We start from the raw sequence: 21954 nt of genomic DNA on the forward strand, positions 1-21954 counted from the left end.
TAATTGTAAAATAACTAGGCTGTTAGTCAAATACAGAAAAATAGCTAGGCGTGATTGGTCTTTACGTTAAATGTGATGTCATTTTTAGGCGACAGTCAGTGACAAAATGGTCGACCCCTGAGATTGGTGAGCATAGTCATACCACAAAAACAAAATATTAATCAGAATGCTGTGTTTAGACCTCAGAGGGTGCATGTGTGATACATAAGAATTTTGTACAGCAAGTAAACACTGGTGTCAGTATCACAAAAAAAGCTAAACGTCATAAGGTGTGTGTGTGTGTTTTTTTTAATTTAAGATCAACAATTTGCAAGGCTGAATTAAAAAAACAAACAAACACCTAAACAAAACAAATAGCTAAAGTGGGGAGGCAAACATGGAGATGAAAATCAACACAGGGCTGTCTCGGGTAAATCTGTAAATGGAATTAAAAATAGGTAAAAATGAATAAACTGTTTTCAAAAACAGTTTAAACAAAAGTGAAAATACAAATGATTGTAGCTAGAGTTAAAAAGGGATTGAGAGGACCGATACCAACTTTGAGTATCAATCGATATCGGTTCAAGTATCGATTCTATCAATTCTGCAAAGCTATGGGCATAGAAAATATTAATGTCAAGAACATCTTTGTGTTGAATTTCCATTTAAGCAACAAACCTCGTTTATTGGTCAAGCGGCTATTTTGTCACCTGCTGTCGACTAAAATGTACATGGCAGTTTCTCAAAAGTTCAAGTAACAACCATTCACTGCTCAGCTTGCGAACGTCACATGACCAAACACAAAAAAAGCTGAAACATTGGTTTGCCCCTGAAGGCAACATTTTCAGGTGGCAACGTAAAGCGTTAAGAAAACTCGAAAAATTGTGAGGTTTACTTCCGGTTTAAAAAAAAAAAAGATTTAACCACTAAAGTAAATTGAATGCAAATTTCCCAAAATAGACATGCATTATGTTTCATGCAAAATGCGGAAAAATAGCAAACAAAATATTGTTACCCTGCTATGATATGTTTTATGAGTAAATTTGAGCAAAAAAAAAGAAAAAAAACGTCATAATTTTGGGGGAAACTTACGCGTCACGCTGTTATCTTTCCTGCTTGGGCAGCTCACTCCTTTTCGTCGTCCTCCTCCTCTTCCTCTTCTTCCTTTTTCTTCGCAGACAAACGTGCGCGTGAGCGGGTCGAAGCTGGATGTGATCGCGGACACTTTGGTGGCTGAAGGAGCATCTCGGAGGACGCACATGGTGAGCGCGCACACCTCTCGGCCTCCTTCAATTGCATTTTTTTGTAACTTTCATTTCATTTCGCGAGACAAATCAAGTTCTGTCTTCAGCAAAGTAGAAAAAAAGGGCAGTTCATTCATTAAGCGGATTTATGAGCTGACGATATAGTTGTCATTTTAATTGTCAGTTGCCCATTAAATGTTTACCAAATTAATGAGTTATTATTTGCGGTTAATTTCGACTTGCCCGAAAGCGCATTTGGGAAACTTAAGATGGATTGTTGAACGACTCCATTGGAAAAGGGAATAGTTTCTTTATTCTAACAATTTACGAGACTGATTTTTGGAATAATCGCAAGCAATCAATATTAATTTGACATTTATCGTTCCGTATCGAAACGGTGCAGCTTTGTAAATATTTTGCTTCCCGGAACCCTCGAGATTGCCGCAAATGTGCGCAATTAGCCGCACATGATTGATGCCATTAAACAGCTTCTTTTGTCCTTGCCAAAATCGATTAAACCCCACGAATATTTCCAAAACAAGAAAAAGAAAAGAAATCCTTGCGGTTGAATCCCTTTTATGTTCAAAACTTTGCACGATCTTACGTTTCATAATTTTTCTTGCGCTGTCATGGGGATTTAACGCAACTTTACAAGTCTTATATGATCTAATGAGCAAATAAATAACGATGCCCTTATTACATCATCTAAAGAACTTGTTTTATTATCTGTTGCCAGAAGTGCAAACAGCGGAGTCGTTATTTCTTTCATGGAGCTTTTTGAGGGGGCCAAGGAATTAAAGATCGATCCATCCTTTTTTTTTTTTTTTTTTTGGGGGGGGGGGGGGGGTAGGTTTGGCACACTGATTTTTTTTGGTTTGGTTTTTTTGGATCTGACATAAATGAGTGTGTTACTGCCCTCATGAGTAATCCTGTGGGTAGCATGTGGATTTAATCGATAGCGTCAGCACACACACACAGTCTCACACACACGCATACATACATACACACACACACACTCACACATGTAGTCTACACGTTGAGCAGCATGCCTCAACTTTGGAATCGCAGTGATTTCATTCCCATCTGTTTTTCAAGATCAACATGTGAAGCCTCCATGGGAAGACCTCTGCCAACTTATGTATGCCTGTTAAAAAAAAAAAAAAAAAATGGGGTGGGGGCCGAGGGGGAGGGATTGACAGGAAGCTCGCTTTTAAATATGACATGTGGCATTCTTCAAAAATGAAACAAGTCCAGTGGCAAGATGGTTCTTCCGTGGAGTGGGGGGAGAACAAAACTCAAATCAATTGAGGAGCTTCATTTGGTCAAAAGTAGTGCTTTGGATTCATCTTGTGGGGTCTTGATGCCAAGGAACAAAGGTGGGTATCGCCACAAATTCTACTGACTTCAAAATGGCTCGAAACTTTCAAATGAATTTAAAATAACATCAGTGAAGTAAAAGTCAACGGATTATTTCAGTCTGTAACTTCATTTTTTCACAAAAGCAAATACTGCACATATACATACACCTTATACATATATATTAGGAATGGACTGATTATTAGCACTAATATTTGGCATTTGGTGGATATCAACCAGTCTTTTTCAAAACAATCGAATGATAAATCAAACTAAAATTGTCCTAGCTACAGGGATTTATTTATTAAAAATCTCAGTTTTTAATATCAAGACTGTTAACACTGTCTTTGTTTTCGATTGAAATTAGTTTGAAAACAAAAGATAGTTTCATAATTAGTTTTTCTTTTGAAATCATGGAGAATTTCCTGTAGAAAATGATAGGGAGCGTTTTTACTCAAGGGTTTAAAAATGTCAACACGGCTCACGGAAGGTTTTATTGGCTAACATGCATTTTCAAATTAAATAAACAACCAAACATGCAAAGCAGGAAAGTTTTACAATGAAGATATACACTTAGAGACGTTTAAGAAATCATATTTTTTTTTTTAAGCCAATATTTTGGCATTTCAATAAAAATAATATCATCTCCAAGCTTCCTCGTTAACTGTGTATATATATATATATATATATATATATATATATATATATATATATATATATATATATTTTTTTTTTTTTTTTTTTTTTTTCAATATATTGTGATTCAATTCACAATGATTTGTGCTTCAGTCCACTGAAAAATGAAAAGCTCTGCTTAGCAAGTCAGCAGAACATAAGACGAAGTGTCATGATTTATTCATGAAGTTTTAAATTGTAAATAACATGCCTTTAAAAAAAACAACAACATGTGGACCACAACTGTGACTATTTGAAGCTAGTTTTGAATTTCATAGCCTTTATACGATAAAATAAGATTTTTTTTACCTTTATAATGAAGATTTGAGAAACCTTTGATCAATTCTGAATTTTTGTTAGCAAGAACATATATATATATATATATATATATATATATATATATATATACACACACACACAGTGTACTACTATGGTAGTTAAGGAGGAAGCTTGGAGTGATATTAATTTTTATTAAAATGGATAATATTGGCATCAAAATTGTATTTTATTTTTTTGCCTATGCAAAAATTGCCATCCACTTCTATGCTGAAGTGAATTGCGAAACTCAATTTTGACAAAAGTAGTGATTTGCTGCCACCCTGGGGAATACAACTACATTTGCCATTGTAAACCCGATAATAACGTGCAACCAATGCAAATGATTTCCGAAGCATATATATTTTTTTTTCCTCAAGTCAGAAATTAAAGACAGATAACTAGTAATTTCCATTGTTATGGAAATAGCACATTGTCTGATTTGTTGTTTTTCTTTGATGAACATCAAACCCTGAGGACAATAGCCTAAAGATACATGCTGTGCGATAATCCACTTTGTGACACTTCCACCACTAAAATTAGATTATTATGCCAAAAATGGAGCTGCTGGAATCTGCTTCATGTGGAATCACACACACACACACACACACACGCACACACACATGCACACACACAGGAATGCGGTTTGGGAAAACAGGCTGCAGTGTTGTATTTCTGGGGACAATTGCAAATTAAGAAAGGTGTCAGAACGGTTACATGCTCCAACAGGTGCGTGCGCCGCTTCGCTCACACGCTTGTTTTGAAAATCGATTCTTACACCCGCACCCAAACAACAGTAGCTTTGACTTCGCCTCCGCCGATCCCTTGCAGGCCCATGACGAGGAATTTTAAAACGTGTGAGACTCATCTGCTCACCAGAGCACACCCCGGATTTATCCTGGTTATCCCCTGACATGTCGGGGAGGCCGGCAAAAGTTCATCGGAAGACAATATATTACGGAAAATTTCAAAAGAGATGAAAAATACCATCCGAATCATGAAAAATCATGACGCATTTAGCTAAACTGGCATTTAAAATATCACATAATATAATGTTACAGTAAATATAAACGTTCAAACAAGTACTACTTTAACCCTTATGGAGCAATATCACATATAAGTAAAAATAATTCAACCTTGTATGCTTGAACACCAAATGTTTGTCCGCACTGTGTTAACAAATATCCACTAGCTTAACGCTAACATATATTGTAAACATTATGTAAATGAGCTAATAGAAATCAGCATAAATTTGACAGTAATCATAAATCTTCAAACAAGTGCTACTTTAAGCCACATGGAGCATATTACAAACAACTGAAAAAACTCAAACCCTGTATGTTTATACAACAAATATTAGCCCACACGACTGTGTCAACAAACGCCCTCTAGCTTAATGCTAGCATATAACGTAAAACACCATAAATGTGCTAATGGAAACCAGCATCAAATTGACAGTAATTATAAACCTTCAAAACAAGTGCGACATTAAGCCACGTGCAGCAATATCCCATACAAGTAAAAAGAATTTAACTCTGTACATTGAAACACCCAAATTTTCAATCACACAGTGTTGACAAACGCTCACTTAATGCTAACATATAGCTTAAAATGTAGCAGATGTGCAAATAGAAATCAGAAAAAAACGACAGTAATTATAAACAAGTGCTACTTTAAGGCACGTGGAGCAATATTACATACAAGTCAGGAGCATTTAATCCTGTTCATTTTATACTGTGTCGCTAGCTTAATGGTGGCATGTAAAATGTCGCAGATGTGCTAATGGAGTCAGAATAAATTTGACCGCAATTTTAAACCTTCAAACAAATTCTACTTTAAGCCACATTGAGAAATATCACATACAAGTAAAAATAACTCAACTCTACATTGAAACGCCAAAATATTCGCCTACAGTGTTAACAAACGTCCGCTAGCTTAATGCTAACACGCTTGTCAACGATGTGCTAATGACAATTAACATAAAACTGGCTGTAATAATAAATCCAAGTACTATTCAAAGCCACGTGAAGCAAAATCACATAAAAGTAACTAATTGCACTCTGTATATTAAAACACCCAAATTTCCAACCGCACAGAGTTGACAATCGCCCCCTAGCTTAATGCTAACATATAATGTAGCAGATGTGCTAACTTAAATCAGAAAAAAATGACAATAATTATAAACCTTCTAACAAGTGCTGCTTTAAGCCACATGGAGCAATATTACATACAAATAACTCTAATTTAATTCTGTACATTTTACTCTGTGTTAACAAACACCCACTAGCTTAAAGCTAGCATGTAAAATGTTGCAAATGTACTAACGGAAATCAAAATAAATTTGCCCGCAATTATAAACCTTCAAACAAGTGCTACTTTAAGCTAGCATGTAAAATGTTGCGGATGTACTAATGGAAATCAAAATAAATTTGACCGCAATTATAAACCTTCAAACAAGTGCTACTTTAAGCTAGCATGTAAAATGTTGCGGATGTACAAATGAAAATCAAAATAAATTGGACCGCAATTATAAACCTTCAAACAAGTGCTACTTTAAGCTAGCATGTAAAATGTTGCGGATGTACAAATGAAAATCAAAATAAATTGGACCGCAATTATAAACCTTCAAACAATTGCTACTTTAAGCTAGCATGTAAAATGTTGCGGATGTACTAATGGAAATCAAAATAAATTTGACCGCAATTATAAACCTTCAAACAAGTGCTACTTTAAGCTAGCATGTAAAATGTTGCAAATGTACTAACGGAAATCAAAATAAATTGGACCGCAATTATAAACCTTCAAACAAGTGCTACTTTAAGCTAGCATGTAAAATGTTGCAAATGTACTAACGGAAATCAAAATAAATTGGACCGCAATTATAAACCTTCAAACAAGTTCCGCTTTAACCCGCACGGTGGTGCGCAAAAGAATTTGTTTTGATAAGCCTCGCATGTTGATGTCCAGGCTGTAAACATGCCCCGAGGTTGTCAGCACATATTCTTGCCAGCCTCGCATAGCTGGATCAGACGATCACGCTCCTCCACTCGGAGATGATGTCATCACGCTGCCCTTTGCGCGTATACGCTGACATTATACCATAAATTGCATGATATGCGTTTTTTCCCTCTTAACAGTCCTGTATATTTTTTTTATCGGCCACGCAACAAAGACAGGTGCGCGTCCTGGCCCCGATTGAACCCAACCCCCCCTCGGGTCGTTTGAGCCTCGGTGAGCCGCGCGCTCCCTCGGGAAGCCTCGTATTTTGCCTGCTAATTGATCTGGATGACGAGGCGGGACGGGATCCGGGGGCCCGTCCCCTCCCGCGGGTCGTCCGATTTTACCGTCGGTGTCGGACGCTCGTTAGGACGGCGGGAGCGAAGGGGCCAGGTGTCGCGCGAGCACCCCGGGGGGGGGGGGGGGCTCGCCAAATCAACCCGGAGAAAGGTGACGGCTTGAAGAAACTAAGATCATCTGAAAAGGAAATGGATTTTAGGGTTCATTGTTAGTTTTGAGCGCATTCCAAAAGCGACTCCCGAGCGGATAAAATCCTGACAGTGGGAAGAATTACACTCATCGCCAGCTGGAAGAAGCAGGAAGAGATTTGTTCACACCAGGGACAAAAACAATTCATGTTTGGGGCTCAAGGAAGATTTCCATCTATAAATCATTTCCCCGCAACGCTAGCGTGACCGCCGCTTGTGTTGCGGGTCCAAGAAGATCTCGGGCGCGCACACCTCGGCCCGATCGCGGGCCGGCGAACGGCGGCGCTTCGGAGAAAGGAGGGCCGTAAACGGGATGGATTAGCTCCAGTTTGGGGTTTGGCTCCAGCTGTCAGACATATTTTTTGGTCATTTCAGACAAACGCACGCACTCCGGAGCAATTTGGAGATGTTAGTCGGGCTTCTGGGTGGGGGGCGAACTCGCACTCATGCTATCGTGGATTTACAATGAAGCGGAGGGAGACGTCAACCCGCCGCAATCACGTTGCAAGTCCGCAAACGAGACCAGACGCAAATCCCGCCAAAACCAGACTTTTGCAAATAAAATAACGCCTAAAATACGTTCTACTGTTTTCAGCCTCATTTTCAGCTACATCTGAGAGCTTTCCAAATATCTTAATACCATATTCCCCAAATATAAGACACACCGGTGTATAGGACGCACCCTTCATTTTAGGGGCAAATTCTGGCATTTTCCACGTTTCCGCGAATAAGACGCACCAACAGTTTGGCAACAATGTAAAAACTATAGCGAAACAGAATCAATCTAATCTTTCTAAACCCTTCAAATTTTCTTGTGGTCACATATATTTGTTGCGCTTTAAGTGTGTATCAGATTTCCCACGTTGTGAGTGGTCCGTGAACCCCTCGCTAAGGTAATGTTGAACGTGCTCGAAGTAATTGTTTTATTTTTTCTTCGCGATGCGGCTCAGGTTAATTTGCCCATAAATACCAAAGTTGCAGACCATCCGTGTTTATGACTGTGTGTTTATGCAAAAAGAGCGCAATTAAGTCCAATGGAATACATTTCCGTGTTCTCTAGCAACCTAAGCTAACATGAGCTGCTGTTAGCTGCTAATGACGAACTGACTTCTTCCCTCCAGCTCATCCCGTTATGGTAATTATTGCGCCCAGACTTTTGGCCTTCATTTTTGGGATAAAATTGCATCTTATATTTGGAGAATGACGGTAGTTTTTTTTTACTTAAATATATTTTTGAGAGTTTAGATAACTCGTGCATTTTGGTCAAAACAAAGCAATGTCACAACCACAGATCACACATCTGAGTTAACCTGGTTTGTTCAAAAGTGATCAGTACAAACGGCAAGTGTCAAGCTATTACCATCAAAGACTGCAAGCCATTTGCGTCTTTTGTTTTATTGCCTACTTTATTATTGCCTACTTTATTATTTGCTCAATTGTGGAATGCAGTCTGCTCGTACGCTTTCGTAGTATTGCTATGCGTATGACAATAAAAATCTTGAATCTCTGAAAGGTAATCCGACTGCTCTTGCTAGCCGATCTCCATCGCTCGAATGCTGCTAGCTAGTGGCTAATTCGCGCTAGAGGCTGCGCTAAACGCTTGCCACAGACACCGTAGAGTAAAATGCAAATGTGTGAAATCGTAATTTAGCACGGCGAAACGACTCTCGAGTGTGATTTCAGGACAAGTTTGCGTTGTTTGTATCGAGTCGTAAATCTCGTCAATCTCAACAGTTTGCGCGATATAATGTCAGCCGTTTTCGCAACACGATTTATGGGAAAGAACGAGGACGAGTTTGCGTTCTTTGTATCGAGTCGCGACTCACAAATCTGCCGCAGTAACAGGTCGTGCGGGATTAAAGCCAACCATTGTCGCAGCATGATTCCTGGCGACGACTTCAAAGTAAAAGCCTTCGTGTCAAAAAACAAGCATTATTCTGGAAGGTCACATTGAGTTGGAAGTCTCGAGCACAATTGGCGACGTGTTTGACAGCCAAAGCAGTAACAAGCAGAGAGTTCTTCTTTGTAACTGGTTGCCAGGAGAAAAAGGATCTCGTGCTGCGCAGGGACGAGAAATCTCCTGAAAACTGTCAGCGCAAAACAAAAAGATGACACTTTGTTTGTTTACATTACCAAACTTGGACGAAAGCAGCATGTTTTCTAATATTGTCTTTTGATTGTCCTCGGCAGGCTGGATGACATGATGTTCCGGGTTTTTTCCCTTCCCCCTTCCACCTTTCCCTTCCTGGCTTTCCTCCTCTTTTATTTACTTCCTCGGCCTCTCCTATTTTCTTCCCTGTCCCACGTCCCGCTGAGTTGGACATCGTCTCACGATCCCTGCTACCACCCAGACGGCCGCGCCCGCCACTGTCTGTCGGAGTTTATCAACGCCGCCTACGGGGTCTCGGTCAACGCCAGCCGCTCCGTCCGAGGCTTCGGTTTGGACGGCGGTATCGCCACCTTGACAGATCTTCACAATCCTCACAACCTCACCTGCTGGCAGGCTCAAGGGGGTCAGGACAGCGGGGACTGGGTCCTCACCGTGCCCTTGGGTCGCCGCTTTGAGATCACCTACATAAGTCTGCAGTTCTGCTATCATGGGGAACCGTCGGACCCTATCTCGATATCCATCCTCAAGTCCATGGACCACAGACACACTTGGAGGCCGATGCAGCATTATTCAAGCGACTGCTTTGGGGATTTTGGGCTCCCGACCCAAACGGTGGCCCGGACCAGACACCAGGAAACGGAACCGCTGTGTTCCGATCCTCGGCCCTTGCAGAGGCAACGGGGAGGCATGGTGCTGGCCTTCTCGGCGCTTGACGGAAGGCCGTCGGCTCCGGATTTCGACTACAGCCCTACGTTGCAAGACTGGGTGACCGCTACGGACATCCGCGTGGTCTTCCACCAAACATCGGCGAAGGCAAATCGCAGCTCGGGCAAGAAGACGGACGGATGGACCGAAGGGGAAGGAGCTGGCGACTTTGCCAGGTGGACTACGGGCTATACCGGAGATCCAATTGGTGACATGAACATAGATAAAGCGCCGTTCTTTTTAGACGGGGCGACAAAAAACTCAGACGTTACTACGCAAAAGAAAACAGACAGGCTTCGAGGGAGGGGTCATCACAAGAATGGGAACAATGCCACCAGCGAGGATAGCGGGGATGCTCACAGCTTGGACGACTCTTCAAAAAAGGGCACGAGGGCTCGAAAGCCCGATCGTAGGAAGGACGGAGAGGATTGGCTTCTTTGTCCTAACGGGGACTGTACCTGGACCGTGGAGGGGCGCCACAGAGGGGACAAGGGGCGGGAACTGAGAAAGCGGAGAAACAACCATCCCAACGCCCGGCAAATCTCTAGAAGCCTGCAGGCGGCGCCACCTACCGCGGCCGCCTTGCCCCCTCTGGCCCTCTCGGACTTGCAGGTAGGGGGGCGGTGCAAATGCAACGGACACGCTTCCAAGTGTCGGCGTGACGACGCGGGGCGGGCCGTGTGCATGTGCGAGCATCACACGGCCGGACCGGATTGTGACGTGTGTGAGGATTTCTACTTTGACAGACCCTGGCATCGGGCCACGCCCACGCATCCAAACCCTTGTGTGGGTAAGTCATACCGCAAAGGATCGTCCGCGGTGCGGGGACGTGTTCCACGTTCCTCTCGCTTGTTCGTTCCCGCGTCACTCAAGTGGTCGGGCCCCGCCTTTTAAAGCCACACACAAATTCACAGATACAATGATTTTGACCGGTCACGGAATGCGAACTGCAATATGGCATTATGAGAATTTTAAGATAAATCAGAGGTGCTCAAAGTGTCAACCACGGTTGACCAATCGACCGCCGAGGTCCACCGCATGAAATCACACTACATGAGGGGAAAAAAATCAGTTGAAAAAAAGGGCTTATGGCTACGCTAGCCTGGAAATCCTTGGTTTCGTAAGCTAAGCATGGTCTGGTTAGTACTTGGATTCGAGACCGCCTGGGAATAGGTGGAGCCCCCCTAAGGTCTTTCGGGAGTTCGGTTTTTCGGGGATCGGGCGTCTGGCGAATCGGCGCAACCATCCAATGGCTTTATACACCTAATGGTCACGGAAACAGAGACATAAGCAACAACAGTTACGGTATCTCTGCCTTATGCCTCACTTGAGACGAAGAGGTAACTAACTAACATGTCAGGACCAAGCTTCCGGGAGGAACGTCAAAATAAAAGCCACTAAGGCTGTTTGTGTCTTACATTACAGGTTACGGTATAGTTTATTTTGAAGCACTGATTGGCTTTATCTCAACATTTGGCTGTTTTACTATAATGGAGTAGATTGACACTCAGTGCGTTCTCCCTGCGTTGTTCATTGCACTTATGGACCAAAAGGCTTATGTAATACATTACTTGGTATGGTACAGTGTATTTTAAAACATTGATTTGATTTTAATTGATTTGATTGTACATCTGGGCCAAAATCAAAACCTGATTTCAGCCCATCCCCATAAGTTAGTGTGCAGTAAAGTTATCCGTCACGCCTTGGTCGTTTTACTCTTCGATTAGCGTAGTGCTTCTCAAATAGTGGGGCGGGCCCCCCTGGGGGGGGCGCGAGGTGATGCCAGGAAAAAGGCTTTTTTTCTGTCATGTGGAATGTAATTGCAATAACGTAATAATTTTCATCATTTTCTTTTAGTTTCAGGCACTTTGGTGCGCTTGCTTCTTTTTTTTTCCGTTTTAGACTAAGCTGTAACCTGTATAAACACGATAAAAATAATTGTTGAAAATTGATTTATATTTTCTGTTGTTAATGTTAAAAAGGATACGTGTAGGTATACTTAAACCATTTTCATCAATAATAATCTTATTTATATTCAGAGCATCGACTGGGGTGGGGGCGAAAAGTTTTCTCTTTTCTAGGGGGGGCCTGGCAAAATATAGTTGCGAAACCCCGGATTAGCGATATCACCGTAAAAGACTAGCTATTATTTTATTCTATTTATGAGAGCTACGTCGCCGTATTGAAAGGTAAATCTCGGGGCATAAACGTTTGAAAACCTCTGCTTTAGATACTACAATTCTAACATCACAAACATTTGGGGAGTTGAAAAACACGCCGCTTCCCGCTGTAAATGTTTCCGATAAAATGAACTTCTACTTCGGCCAGCCCGAAATGAAAGCCTGTCCTCGTTTTCCAGCGTGCGAGTGTAACGGGCACTCCAACAAGTGCCGCTTCAGCATGGAGGTGTTCCAGCAGTCCGGACGCCGCAGCGGCGGCGTGTGCCTCAAGTGTCGCCACCACACGGCCGGACGCCACTGCCAGTACTGCGACACCGGCTACACCCGGGACCGAAGCAAGCCGCCGCACCACCGCCAAGCCTGCCAACGTCAGTCTCCATTTTTACGGGACCAAACGTAAACGAGTGCGTTTTACGGGCCGGCTGCGCTCGTGAGGAAACGCGGCTTCCACCCGTAACCCTCGCCGCCGCTTGGCCTTTGACCTTTGAACGGTGGCGGGTCCTTAGCGGCTGTCACCCGCCGGCGTTTCGGACTTGCGAAAGGCGTCCCGGGCCGGATCGCACGCCGCACGGAAATTTATGGAAGCGCTTGGGGTTTCGCCGTTTCTTAGTAGCGGACCGGTGCCACGAAATGAGTAATCGAGTAATTTGAGTACCCTGGTTCCAAAAATTGCTCAAGGTAGTTCTTTGAAATCAAATGAATTATTGATGTTTCTGATTATCAACATTTTTTATTGTATTCTAAACATAACCCCTCTTTTTGTTCCTCTCTAAACATATCCAATTTGTTTTTGATCATTTTCCACATTATTATTTTATACTTTAGTTTTAAACATAATGTTTTTTTTTAACTAATCATCACAATTAATTCATTCTAACATAACCTTACCGTTTATTTTTTAATCATCATTTTTCAAAAAAGAATGAACACAACTTAGACATAGATTTTCTATTCATTTATTTTGATTTATTTTATTTTATTTTTTATTTACTTATTTCTGTAGGTGCACATTCCAAGACTCCTTTATTTTTCCCCCCAAAATATTTTTACTATAAGAAAAAAGCTACCACAAATAAATTTTGCACTCTTAATTGATCAGATGGAGACATCATAACTTTGACATGATCCTTCTCCGCTTTAGTAATACAGTGGTCCCTCATTATAACACTGTTCACTTTTCGCTGTTACATTGATTTGTTGTGGGGGGTGCAATTTTGCTTTTCTTTTTTTTTTTAAGCAGCATATTCCCAGATAGCAAAAGGTGGAAGTTCAATGATGAATGATGGCAAAAATGGTTGATATTTGTTTAAAGGTTGACAATCTGTGAAATACTATAATACTATTATACATTTTTTACTATTAGTAATTTCTTGTGTGTCGACTCTACAAAGGTTTGAACTTTGGGAGTGTTAATTCCAATCTGACATAAGTGTATAAACTGTATTGTGTTTATTGTGTAACCGAAGGACGGGCTCGGACATTGGTTCAGTCTGCTCATTTCTTTGATTGCAAATAATGCTGTAACAACCTCAGCTAACTGTTAGCTGCATCAGGCAGTGGTTGCTAACAGCTAACTGACATCCGCCTTCTACTGTAGCTGGTACCGTTAGGGTAATTATTATAAGTAAGAATCTGACGGTGGTTCAGTCTGCTCGCTTCTTTTATCGTAAATAACGCCATAACAAGCTGTGCTAACACAAACTGCCGTAAGCTGCATAAGGCACTGGTTGCTAACAGCTAACTGACATCCGCCTTCAAGCTAGTACCGTTATGGTAATCATTATGAGTAAGAATCGGACGGTGGTTCAGTCTGCTCGCTTCTTTTATTGAAAATAACGCCATAACAAGCTGAGCTAACACAAGCTGCCGTAAGCTGCATAAGGCTCTGGTTGCTAACAGCTAACTGACATCCGCCTTCTAGCTAGTACCATTATGGTAATCATTATGAGTAAGAATCGGACGGTGGTTCAGTCTGCTCGCTTCTTTTATTGAAAATAATGCCGTAATGACCTCAGCTAACACGAGCCGCTGTTAGCTGCAACAGGCTCTTTTGGGGAAAAAAAAGTACGCCTAATATAGCCGTGATATTGAGTGGGCGCAGTCCCGGCGGTCTGATTTGTTGACGGATCCGGCTTTCTCCCTCCCCCAGCTTGTCAGTGCCATCCCCTGGGAGCGGTGGGCCGCTGGTGCAACCACACGTCGGGTCAGTGTTTGTGTCGACAAGGCGTGACGGGGCTCAGGTGCAACCGCTGCGCCCCGGGATTCAAACAGGGAACCTCGCCTCTGCGCCCCTGCGTCCGTAAGTCCATCCCAACGCTTCCAAAAAAGTGGCCTCACCTGTCGCGGGGCTTCAAAACGGGCCCGGGCTCGTAACCCTCACAGTGGAAGCTTTGAGTGAAAGAAAACCTTGTTTGTTTTTACTGCCAGAGCGGGCTAAGTATAGCGTCCATTAGCCTCCTGCAGGGCATTGAACTCAACTGTGTGCCTGGCTGCTACCGACTTAAATCACCTCACGCTTCAAGACCGATAACTAACGCAAAAGGGCTTCAATTTTTTTCACTAGGAGGTTAAAATATTGCACAGATTGTCAAAACATGACGACTTTCAATATGCCACGCTGTCGTCCCTTCTAAATGCAAACGGAAGGTCGATACACCCCGCAGATGTAAGATTTAGCCCATGTCGGGCTCATTTACTGCCATTCAAAATCGGAAATATTCTCAATTTTGGACGTATTGAAAAGTTGGTTTTATTGTGCATTTCCCCCCGTTTTTGCTTGAATCTCTTCTACGGCGAGTCGCCAACAGATTGCAATACAATTTTTTATGTTGAGATAACAAAACCACAGAGGGGGCGCTAGCGGACAACTTATGACATTTGCAAGCCTTTCAATGACATCATTAAGTGGCTTAGCCTGGCTCCCATGATGCAAAGTTCTTGCTATGCATTGTGGGACTTGTTGTTCACAAAAGACTTTGATCCGAGAACTAAGGAAGCGCAAGGAAGCGTTTTATTTCATTCAACGCATAACATTATATCTGCATATACATTTTTCGTAACAAAACAGCCTTGGAAAATCTGCATGTAAATTTACATATGTATGGATAGGGCTGATGCCACTGAACATTTTGAAGGGTCGAAAGTAAACATATATTGTTTGAAGATGTAGTGAAAAATCCCCAGATACTAAATTTGAGTTTGATGGTAGCGATATTTCAAACCAAAATACGAAACGTCTCGTTTACTGAAGCATTTACTTACCCTGTGGCTGCCTTGCCCCTTTCGTGACATCGCTCAATGGTGGCCGACCACGAACATCCATCCATCCATCATCATCTTCACCGTGCATCCTTTGGGTGATGGAGACTATTGCAACAGTGTGAATAAATGCACAAAAAACAGGCATTTTACTGATATTAAAATGCAAAAACGCATCGATACAATGCTCTCATTAACATGCAGAATAAATAAGGAATGCTTTGGAATGTATCAATGAACTAAAATAATACCCTAATTCCCAAATATAAGGCGCACCTGTGTATAGGACGCACTCTTAATTTTGGGGTCAAATTCTGGTATTTTCTATGCCGCCGTGTATAAAATACACCAACACATTGGCAACAATGTGAAAACAATTACAAAACATACCCGTAATTTGTTGTTGTAATTTGTATTTGTTTCGTGTTACGTGCGTATCAGATTTCCCACATCGTAAGTGGTCAGCGAATGCTTCGCCAGTGTAACTTTGAATGCGCTTGAAGTTGTTTTTCCTTCTCCTCGCAGCTCAAGTTCATTTGACCATAAACACGCAGCATCCGCGTTTCACCTACTTTATGATTGTGCGTGTATGCTAAAAGACCAAACTTAATAAAATAATAAAATTCCCGTGTTCTCTAGCATTTTTAAAGATTTTTGTGTTTGAAAAGGATGGACTCGGAATGGTTGCACATGGTTTAAAGCTCCAAAAAGTTGATTTTTCAACGCTAACACAGTAGACGCCCGCCTGAGGCGCTAGCTTCAAGCTAGCTTCAGCTAAGGGGATGTTCGTTGTCACGGACCGAGTTGTGACAGCAAACCTGCTATGGTGACAGATGTTTGCACTTTTCCAAGAGGCCTGGGCAATGTATGAACGGACGGCGTAGCGCTTCTTGACGGCCGGGCCTTACTGAATAAGTCAACGTTTGCGTGGGATGTGTTGATCGTAAAAACGGACCACACGCACACAAACTCTTCGAGTGTATGACACTGTTTTTGATTGCAGGGATTCAAGAGGTTGCTCCCACTCCCGTGCCTCAGACCCAGTACAGCGTCGGTGAGTACCAGTGAACTGAACCCCCTTTTAACTCATCTACTGCCAAAGACAAGTTTGTACGTTTTTTTTTTTTTTAATTCCAGTACAGTACTTATATATATATATATATATATATATATATATATATATATATATATATATATATATATATATATATATATATATATATATATATATATATATATCGGGTCGCATGTTTGGCACCCCTGCCTTAGGGTCACCTAGCAAATAAATAAATAAATAATAAATGTAATAAATAGACAACTATCTTGTAGTCTCAGTCACTCTAAACCTTCAAACAACTGCAACGAGTAAATTGGTCCGAAGGGGCTCTCTGATTGGATGACGTGACTGGAGCTCAAGTGGCTCAAGGCAACTCGCGGAATGCTCGGCAAGGTCATGTGTCGGTCACATGATACCGCGATGACAAATGCAAGTCACATGACGCAACACGCAAAATTTGCCCCCCCCCTCCCGCAGATGAGGAGTGCGCGTCCCACTGCCAGCCGTCGCAGGTCAAAGTCAGGATGAATTTGGACACGTATTGCCTCAAGGATTACGGTGCGTATCTTATCGCGAGTCTTGCTTTGCTTTGACTCGCTGGAAGTGAGCAAAGCGTTTGGATTTTTCTCGTACGTCAGTGCTGAAGGTGCAGGTGCGAGGGATGGAGCGCTCGGGCCCCTGGTGGCAGTTCTCCATCTCGGTCCAAGCGGTCTTCCGCACGGGGTCGCCCTCCCGCATCCGCAGGGGCCCCCAGTCCCTTTGGGTCCCCGAGCGGGACCTGGCCTGCGGTTGCCCCGCCCTCCAGGTGGGCCGGACCTTCCTGCTGATCGGCGCCGACCAGGACGAGAGGGGCCGGGCGCCGGACGAGAAGAGGCTGGTGGCCGACCGCTCGGCGCTGGCCCTCCAGTGGCGGGAACACTGGAGCCCCAAACTCAGGGGTTTTCGGGGGCAGGACAAGAGGGGCCGCTGCGCAGAGAGGCCCGCCCACCAGCACCGCCCGCCCCCCGAGCCCCGGGCGGGATACGTCCCGCCTCACCTGCTGGCCGAGGCCGGCGAGGTCTCCGCCGCCCCGCCCCCCGAATCCTGATTTGCCTTTTTTTTTTGAAAACAAAAACACTCTTTGCTCTACCGCCTCTAATGCCTTCGTGTTCGTGCCATGAAGTTATTTTATTTGAACCGTTTGCTTCATATTTATTGTTCTCACGGTCATTGTAATAAAGAAAGTTGGTCCGAAATACATGACAACTTTTTACTTCTCGATTGTGGCTTTAACCCTTGTGCGTTCATTTGTCCAATGCTTTGCTCTTTATATCAAATGCGTTTCACGTAAAAGGGGAAAGATGCTAGGGAGCTGAAATTTCACCCGGATGGTGACAACATGTCAAATTTCAACATGGTACAACCAATTAGTTATCGCCCTACCAGGAGTGTGCTATCACTTGGCTAAAATGCTGCCAGAACGATGTGGAAAAATCTGACCCCAAAAAAGTTTAAAAAAAAAAAAAAGACACTAGGGAGCCAAAATTTCATCCAGATGGTGACAGCATGTCAAATTTCAACATGGTGCGACCAATTAGTCATCAGCCTACTAGGAGTGTTGGCTAAAATGCTGCCAGAACGATGTGGAAAATTCTGACCCCAAAAATGTAAATAAAACACTAGGGAGCTGAAATTTCATCCGGAGGGTTGACGGCATGCCAAATTTCAACTTATCATATCACCAGGAGTGTGCCATCCCTTGGCTAAAATGCTGACAGGCCAATGTGGAAGAAAATGATCCCAAAATGCTCTAGGGAGCTGAAATTTCACCCAGATGGTGACAACATCTTTAATTTGTTTTTCAAGATTCTTGTTGTAGGCTATGAGTACACGCACTTAACGCAGCGAAAGAAACAAAGATGGCATTTTTCTTTTTTTTTTTTCATTCTTGACAGGCAAAGTGTGGGCAGGGGGCCTCGCGTGCGTGCATCACGGAGAGTGTCCTGCGGAGTGGCGTCCATTTTGTTTTCTAGGTTTAGCGCGACTGCTCGCATACGTAGCAAGTCGTCGGCCTGGAACGATAGCTTTCGAGTGCCTCGTTGTCCTCTAATTTGTACAGCAACTTCAATGGCGTCCATATATGGTCGCGGAAGCTGCCGTCACGGGGACCGCTTCCATTTGGGAGGCAAAACATCACGGTCGTGCCTGTGTGTGTTATGCATAACGACAGATGGGAGAGCTCCAATTTGCTCGGCGGCCATGTTTTGGAAGCGCTGGCCGCTGATTGGCTGCCCGGGCGTGGGCAGGAAGCAACAAAGTACATATGGGTCAGTGTGTGCTAAAGCATGTCTGGGAGGCAAATTATCTGCCCTTCAGTGTGTGTGTGCGCGCACACCTGCCACGCCGGGCCTGCAGGAAGCACCTGTCGGCGGCCGTCTCCTTGGGGCAGCGCCTGACGACATGAGCGTTTGATCCCCCCCAAAGTCCCCGAAGGCGCACACTTACACAGACACTAACAGACAACTTAAGCCCGGCTGGCGCGGACCGCCGCCGCGCGCCCATCTTGTTCGCACGTCTCGCTTTGCGTTCGCCAGAAGGATGTTCAAAAACATGGACGCATATATATATATATATATATATATATATATATATATATATATATATATATATATATATATATATATATATATATATATATGGGTGGATGGGAGGAGACGAGATTTTGCCGTCAAAAATGTCTCTAGTTGAATAAGGAATTCAAGCACAAGTTATCTTATTTTTTTTCAGTTTCAGACTAACCTGTAATCCGTATCACCCTTGTAAAAAATTAATTATAATGAAAATGTATGTATGTTGCTTTTTTTCTGTTCTTAGAACTAAAGGGATAGATTTTTAGGTATACTTATTTTATCAAATTTATTGTGTTGGAGACCAGTTTTTTTTTTTGCTTTTTGCTGAGGGGGCTTTGGCAAAAATAATCTGCATTATTGTTTTATTGTTGCATTATTATTGCATTGTTTTATACAATGAAAAAAAAAGTGCTTTGAATAATGAGAGGTGAAAATGTGATTTTAAAAAGGTGATTTAAAGAAGGATTTAAAAACAATGAGAATTTGAAACAAAAACGGGAAGTCTGTTGGATTCCAGCTGTAGAATAGAATAGTGAAAAAAAAGTTTGCGCAAAAAAAAAATAAAAAATAAAATAAAAAACTGCACATTGTGGTTTACAGCTTGTAATGTCATTTGTTCAATCTGGTGGCATGTGCGCGGAAGCTGTTTTCAATCATTGGCACTTTTCAACATATTGCAACAAGGCCGAAGCCCCTTTGTTTTGGATTTTTTGGGGATTTGCCTCACGCGGCCGGCTTCTGTTAACCTGAGAGGCCGAGGGTCAATCCCCGCCATCCGCGGCCCCCGTGCCTTCTGTGCGCCGGTACCATCCCGCCAACATATTGGGCAGCCTGGACACTTTTTTTGCTCGTGCTACAAATGCCCTCATTGATCTTGTCCTGCAACTTTGTTATATTTAGGAAAAATAAAATTTAAAAAAATATATATAAATATATATATATATATATATGTGTGTATAAAATGAGATTTTCCACATAGTGGCTGGGATTTGTGGTGACTTGTCTGCGGGCTTCACTTTCAAGGGACTTGTGTGATTTATGACAGCAGGGGCAGCAATGTGACAATCTTTTTTTTGTGTTTTTTTTTGAAGTTGTTTGATTTGGGAGAGCTGGGGGTTGCCATCAAAAGGTGTACGGCTACAGGGGAGGGGAAGCGGGTAACACTAACCCGACAAGTCCAGGTGCTGGACCAGTACATGGCCAGTGTGTGTGTTTGTGTGTGTGTGTGTGAGAGAGAGAGAGAGAGTAAGAGAGAGAGAGAGAGAGAGAGAGAGAGAGAGAGAGAGAGAGAGAGAGAGAGAGAGAGAGAGAGAGAGGGGATGAACTCTGTCTCATTTGATTTGAACCGAAACCAATGCGATTTCAAGCTTGGGCAGGTGACCCTTGACCTCTTCCCCGACATGTGCAAAGTTTGATTGGAACGTGACGTAGGGGAGATTTTCACGGGATTTTTGCAGGAACCAATAAAGACAATTTATTGCTTTTTAATGCCTACAGAACAGTTGATTTTGATTTTCAAGTTAAAAACAAATTAAGTGGAGCAAGAACCAGCTTTTTTTTTTCCTTCTAAATTTTGTTATAGTGAATCCTTTGAAGAAAAAGTTGCATGCATTTATTTTGTTAAATTAAAAAAATAATAATGCTGTGACAGGAACAGAGCAGCTTTCTTCTCAAATTAAAAGTAAATTAAGTTGAAAAAGAAGCAACTTTTTTTTTTTAAATTGTCTCATAGTGACTCCTTTGCAAAAGGTTGCATGCCTTCAATTTACTGAATTTTAATATCATTTAATGCTGTGACAGGAACAGTAAAATTTTATTTACAGATTAAGAGAAAACTAAGTGGAACATGAAGCATTTTCATTCAATATTCTGTGATAGCGACTCCTTTGAAAACAAGGTTGCATGTAGTTATTTCTTTAGGTTTTTTTCAATTAAACTTAACGCTGCAACAGCAACAGTACAGCTCTCTTTTCAGATTAAAAGCAAATTAAGTAGAATAAGAAGCATTTTTTTCTGAATTGTCTTATAGTGACTCCTTTGCAAAAGGTCGCATGCCTTCATTTTGTTTAATTTTAATATCATTTACTGCCGTGACGGGAACAGTACATATTTCTTTTCAAATTAAGAGCAAATTGATTGGAACATGAGGCAACTTATTACTTGTGTCGTACAGTGACTCCTTTGCAAAACATATTTCTTTATTGTGTTAAATGTCAATATAATTTCATGGAATAGTTCCATTCCCTTTTCAAATTAAGAGCGAATCAACTGGAAAATGAAGCAACTTACTGCTTAAGTGTGTTATAGCGACTTCTTTGCCTTCCTTATTTTGTTAGATAGGGATGCTCATTGTCAATAGTGGCATACTTTGTTCTAACTTCTTTTTTTTTTTTATTCGTCCAAAAATGTGTTTGTGGTTAGGGGGTACTTGGCCGCAAAAATTTTTGACAGTGGGTACAGGATTGAAAAACGGTTGAGAAGCGCGGATTTTGAGCGGGGTGTGTCTTGCGCAAAGATGATGTCGTCTCGCTGATGGTGGTCTGACACGTGGGTGGTCTCATGGTCAGTGTCTGTGTCATGTGGCAGAAAGATTTGACGCTGCAGGTAGCGCGCGCGCGCGCACGCGCTGGACGAGAGGGCGCATCATGAGTCATGCCGCAAAATTATATGTCTTGCTTTTGTCTTCATGAATGTTGGCGTTTAAATGGTTAAGTAACATGCTTGCTATTTTTCAAGATTGGAAATTTAACAAGAACACAATTTGACTTTAATAGCTTCAACATGCTAAATTTGCATATTATTTAACCCTTGTGCACACGCTCTGCAAACTATACACATTGCATTTTTTCCCTGATTTATTAAACGCTTTTAAAGGCGTCATAATTAACGTTATTTACATTTTTTTTCCTTCAACCACTCAAATTGTTCAGTGGCATCTGTTTTATTCATAAATATGTAGGTAAAATTTATTTAACAGCCAT

The 21954-nt window shown here is 42.2% G+C and overlaps 1 protein-coding gene across 2 annotated transcripts; it reads left to right on the forward strand.

Moving 5' to 3' along the window:
- Nucleotides 1-1173: 1173 nt before the first annotated feature.
- On the forward strand, nucleotides 1174-17514 carry ntn5 (netrin 5). Of its 2 annotated transcripts, none has more exons than XM_088429544.1 (7): nucleotides 1174-1241; nucleotides 9245-10659; nucleotides 12229-12417; nucleotides 14199-14348; nucleotides 16311-16361; nucleotides 16842-16922; nucleotides 17003-17514. In XM_088429544.1, the coding sequence occupies exons 2-7, from the start codon at nucleotides 9255-9257 to the stop codon at nucleotides 17449-17451; spliced, it is 2325 nt and encodes a 774-aa protein (XP_088285670.1). In that variant the 5' UTR covers nucleotides 1174-1241; nucleotides 9245-9254; the 3' UTR covers nucleotides 17452-17514. The 2 variants fall into 2 exon arrangements, with proteins under 2 accessions (XP_088285670.1, XP_088286487.1); XM_088430361.1 differs by lacking the exon at nucleotides 1174-1241 and adding an exon at nucleotides 2505-2599.
- Nucleotides 17515-21954: the final 4440 nt, after the last annotated feature.

This window comes from Hippichthys cyanospilos, chromosome 1 (assembly GCF_059441005.1).
Source record: "Hippichthys cyanospilos isolate Australia breed blue-spotted pipefish chromosome 1, RoL_Hcya_1.0, whole genome shotgun sequence".
Taxonomy (NCBI): Eukaryota; Metazoa; Chordata; class Actinopteri; order Syngnathiformes; family Syngnathidae; genus Hippichthys; species Hippichthys cyanospilos.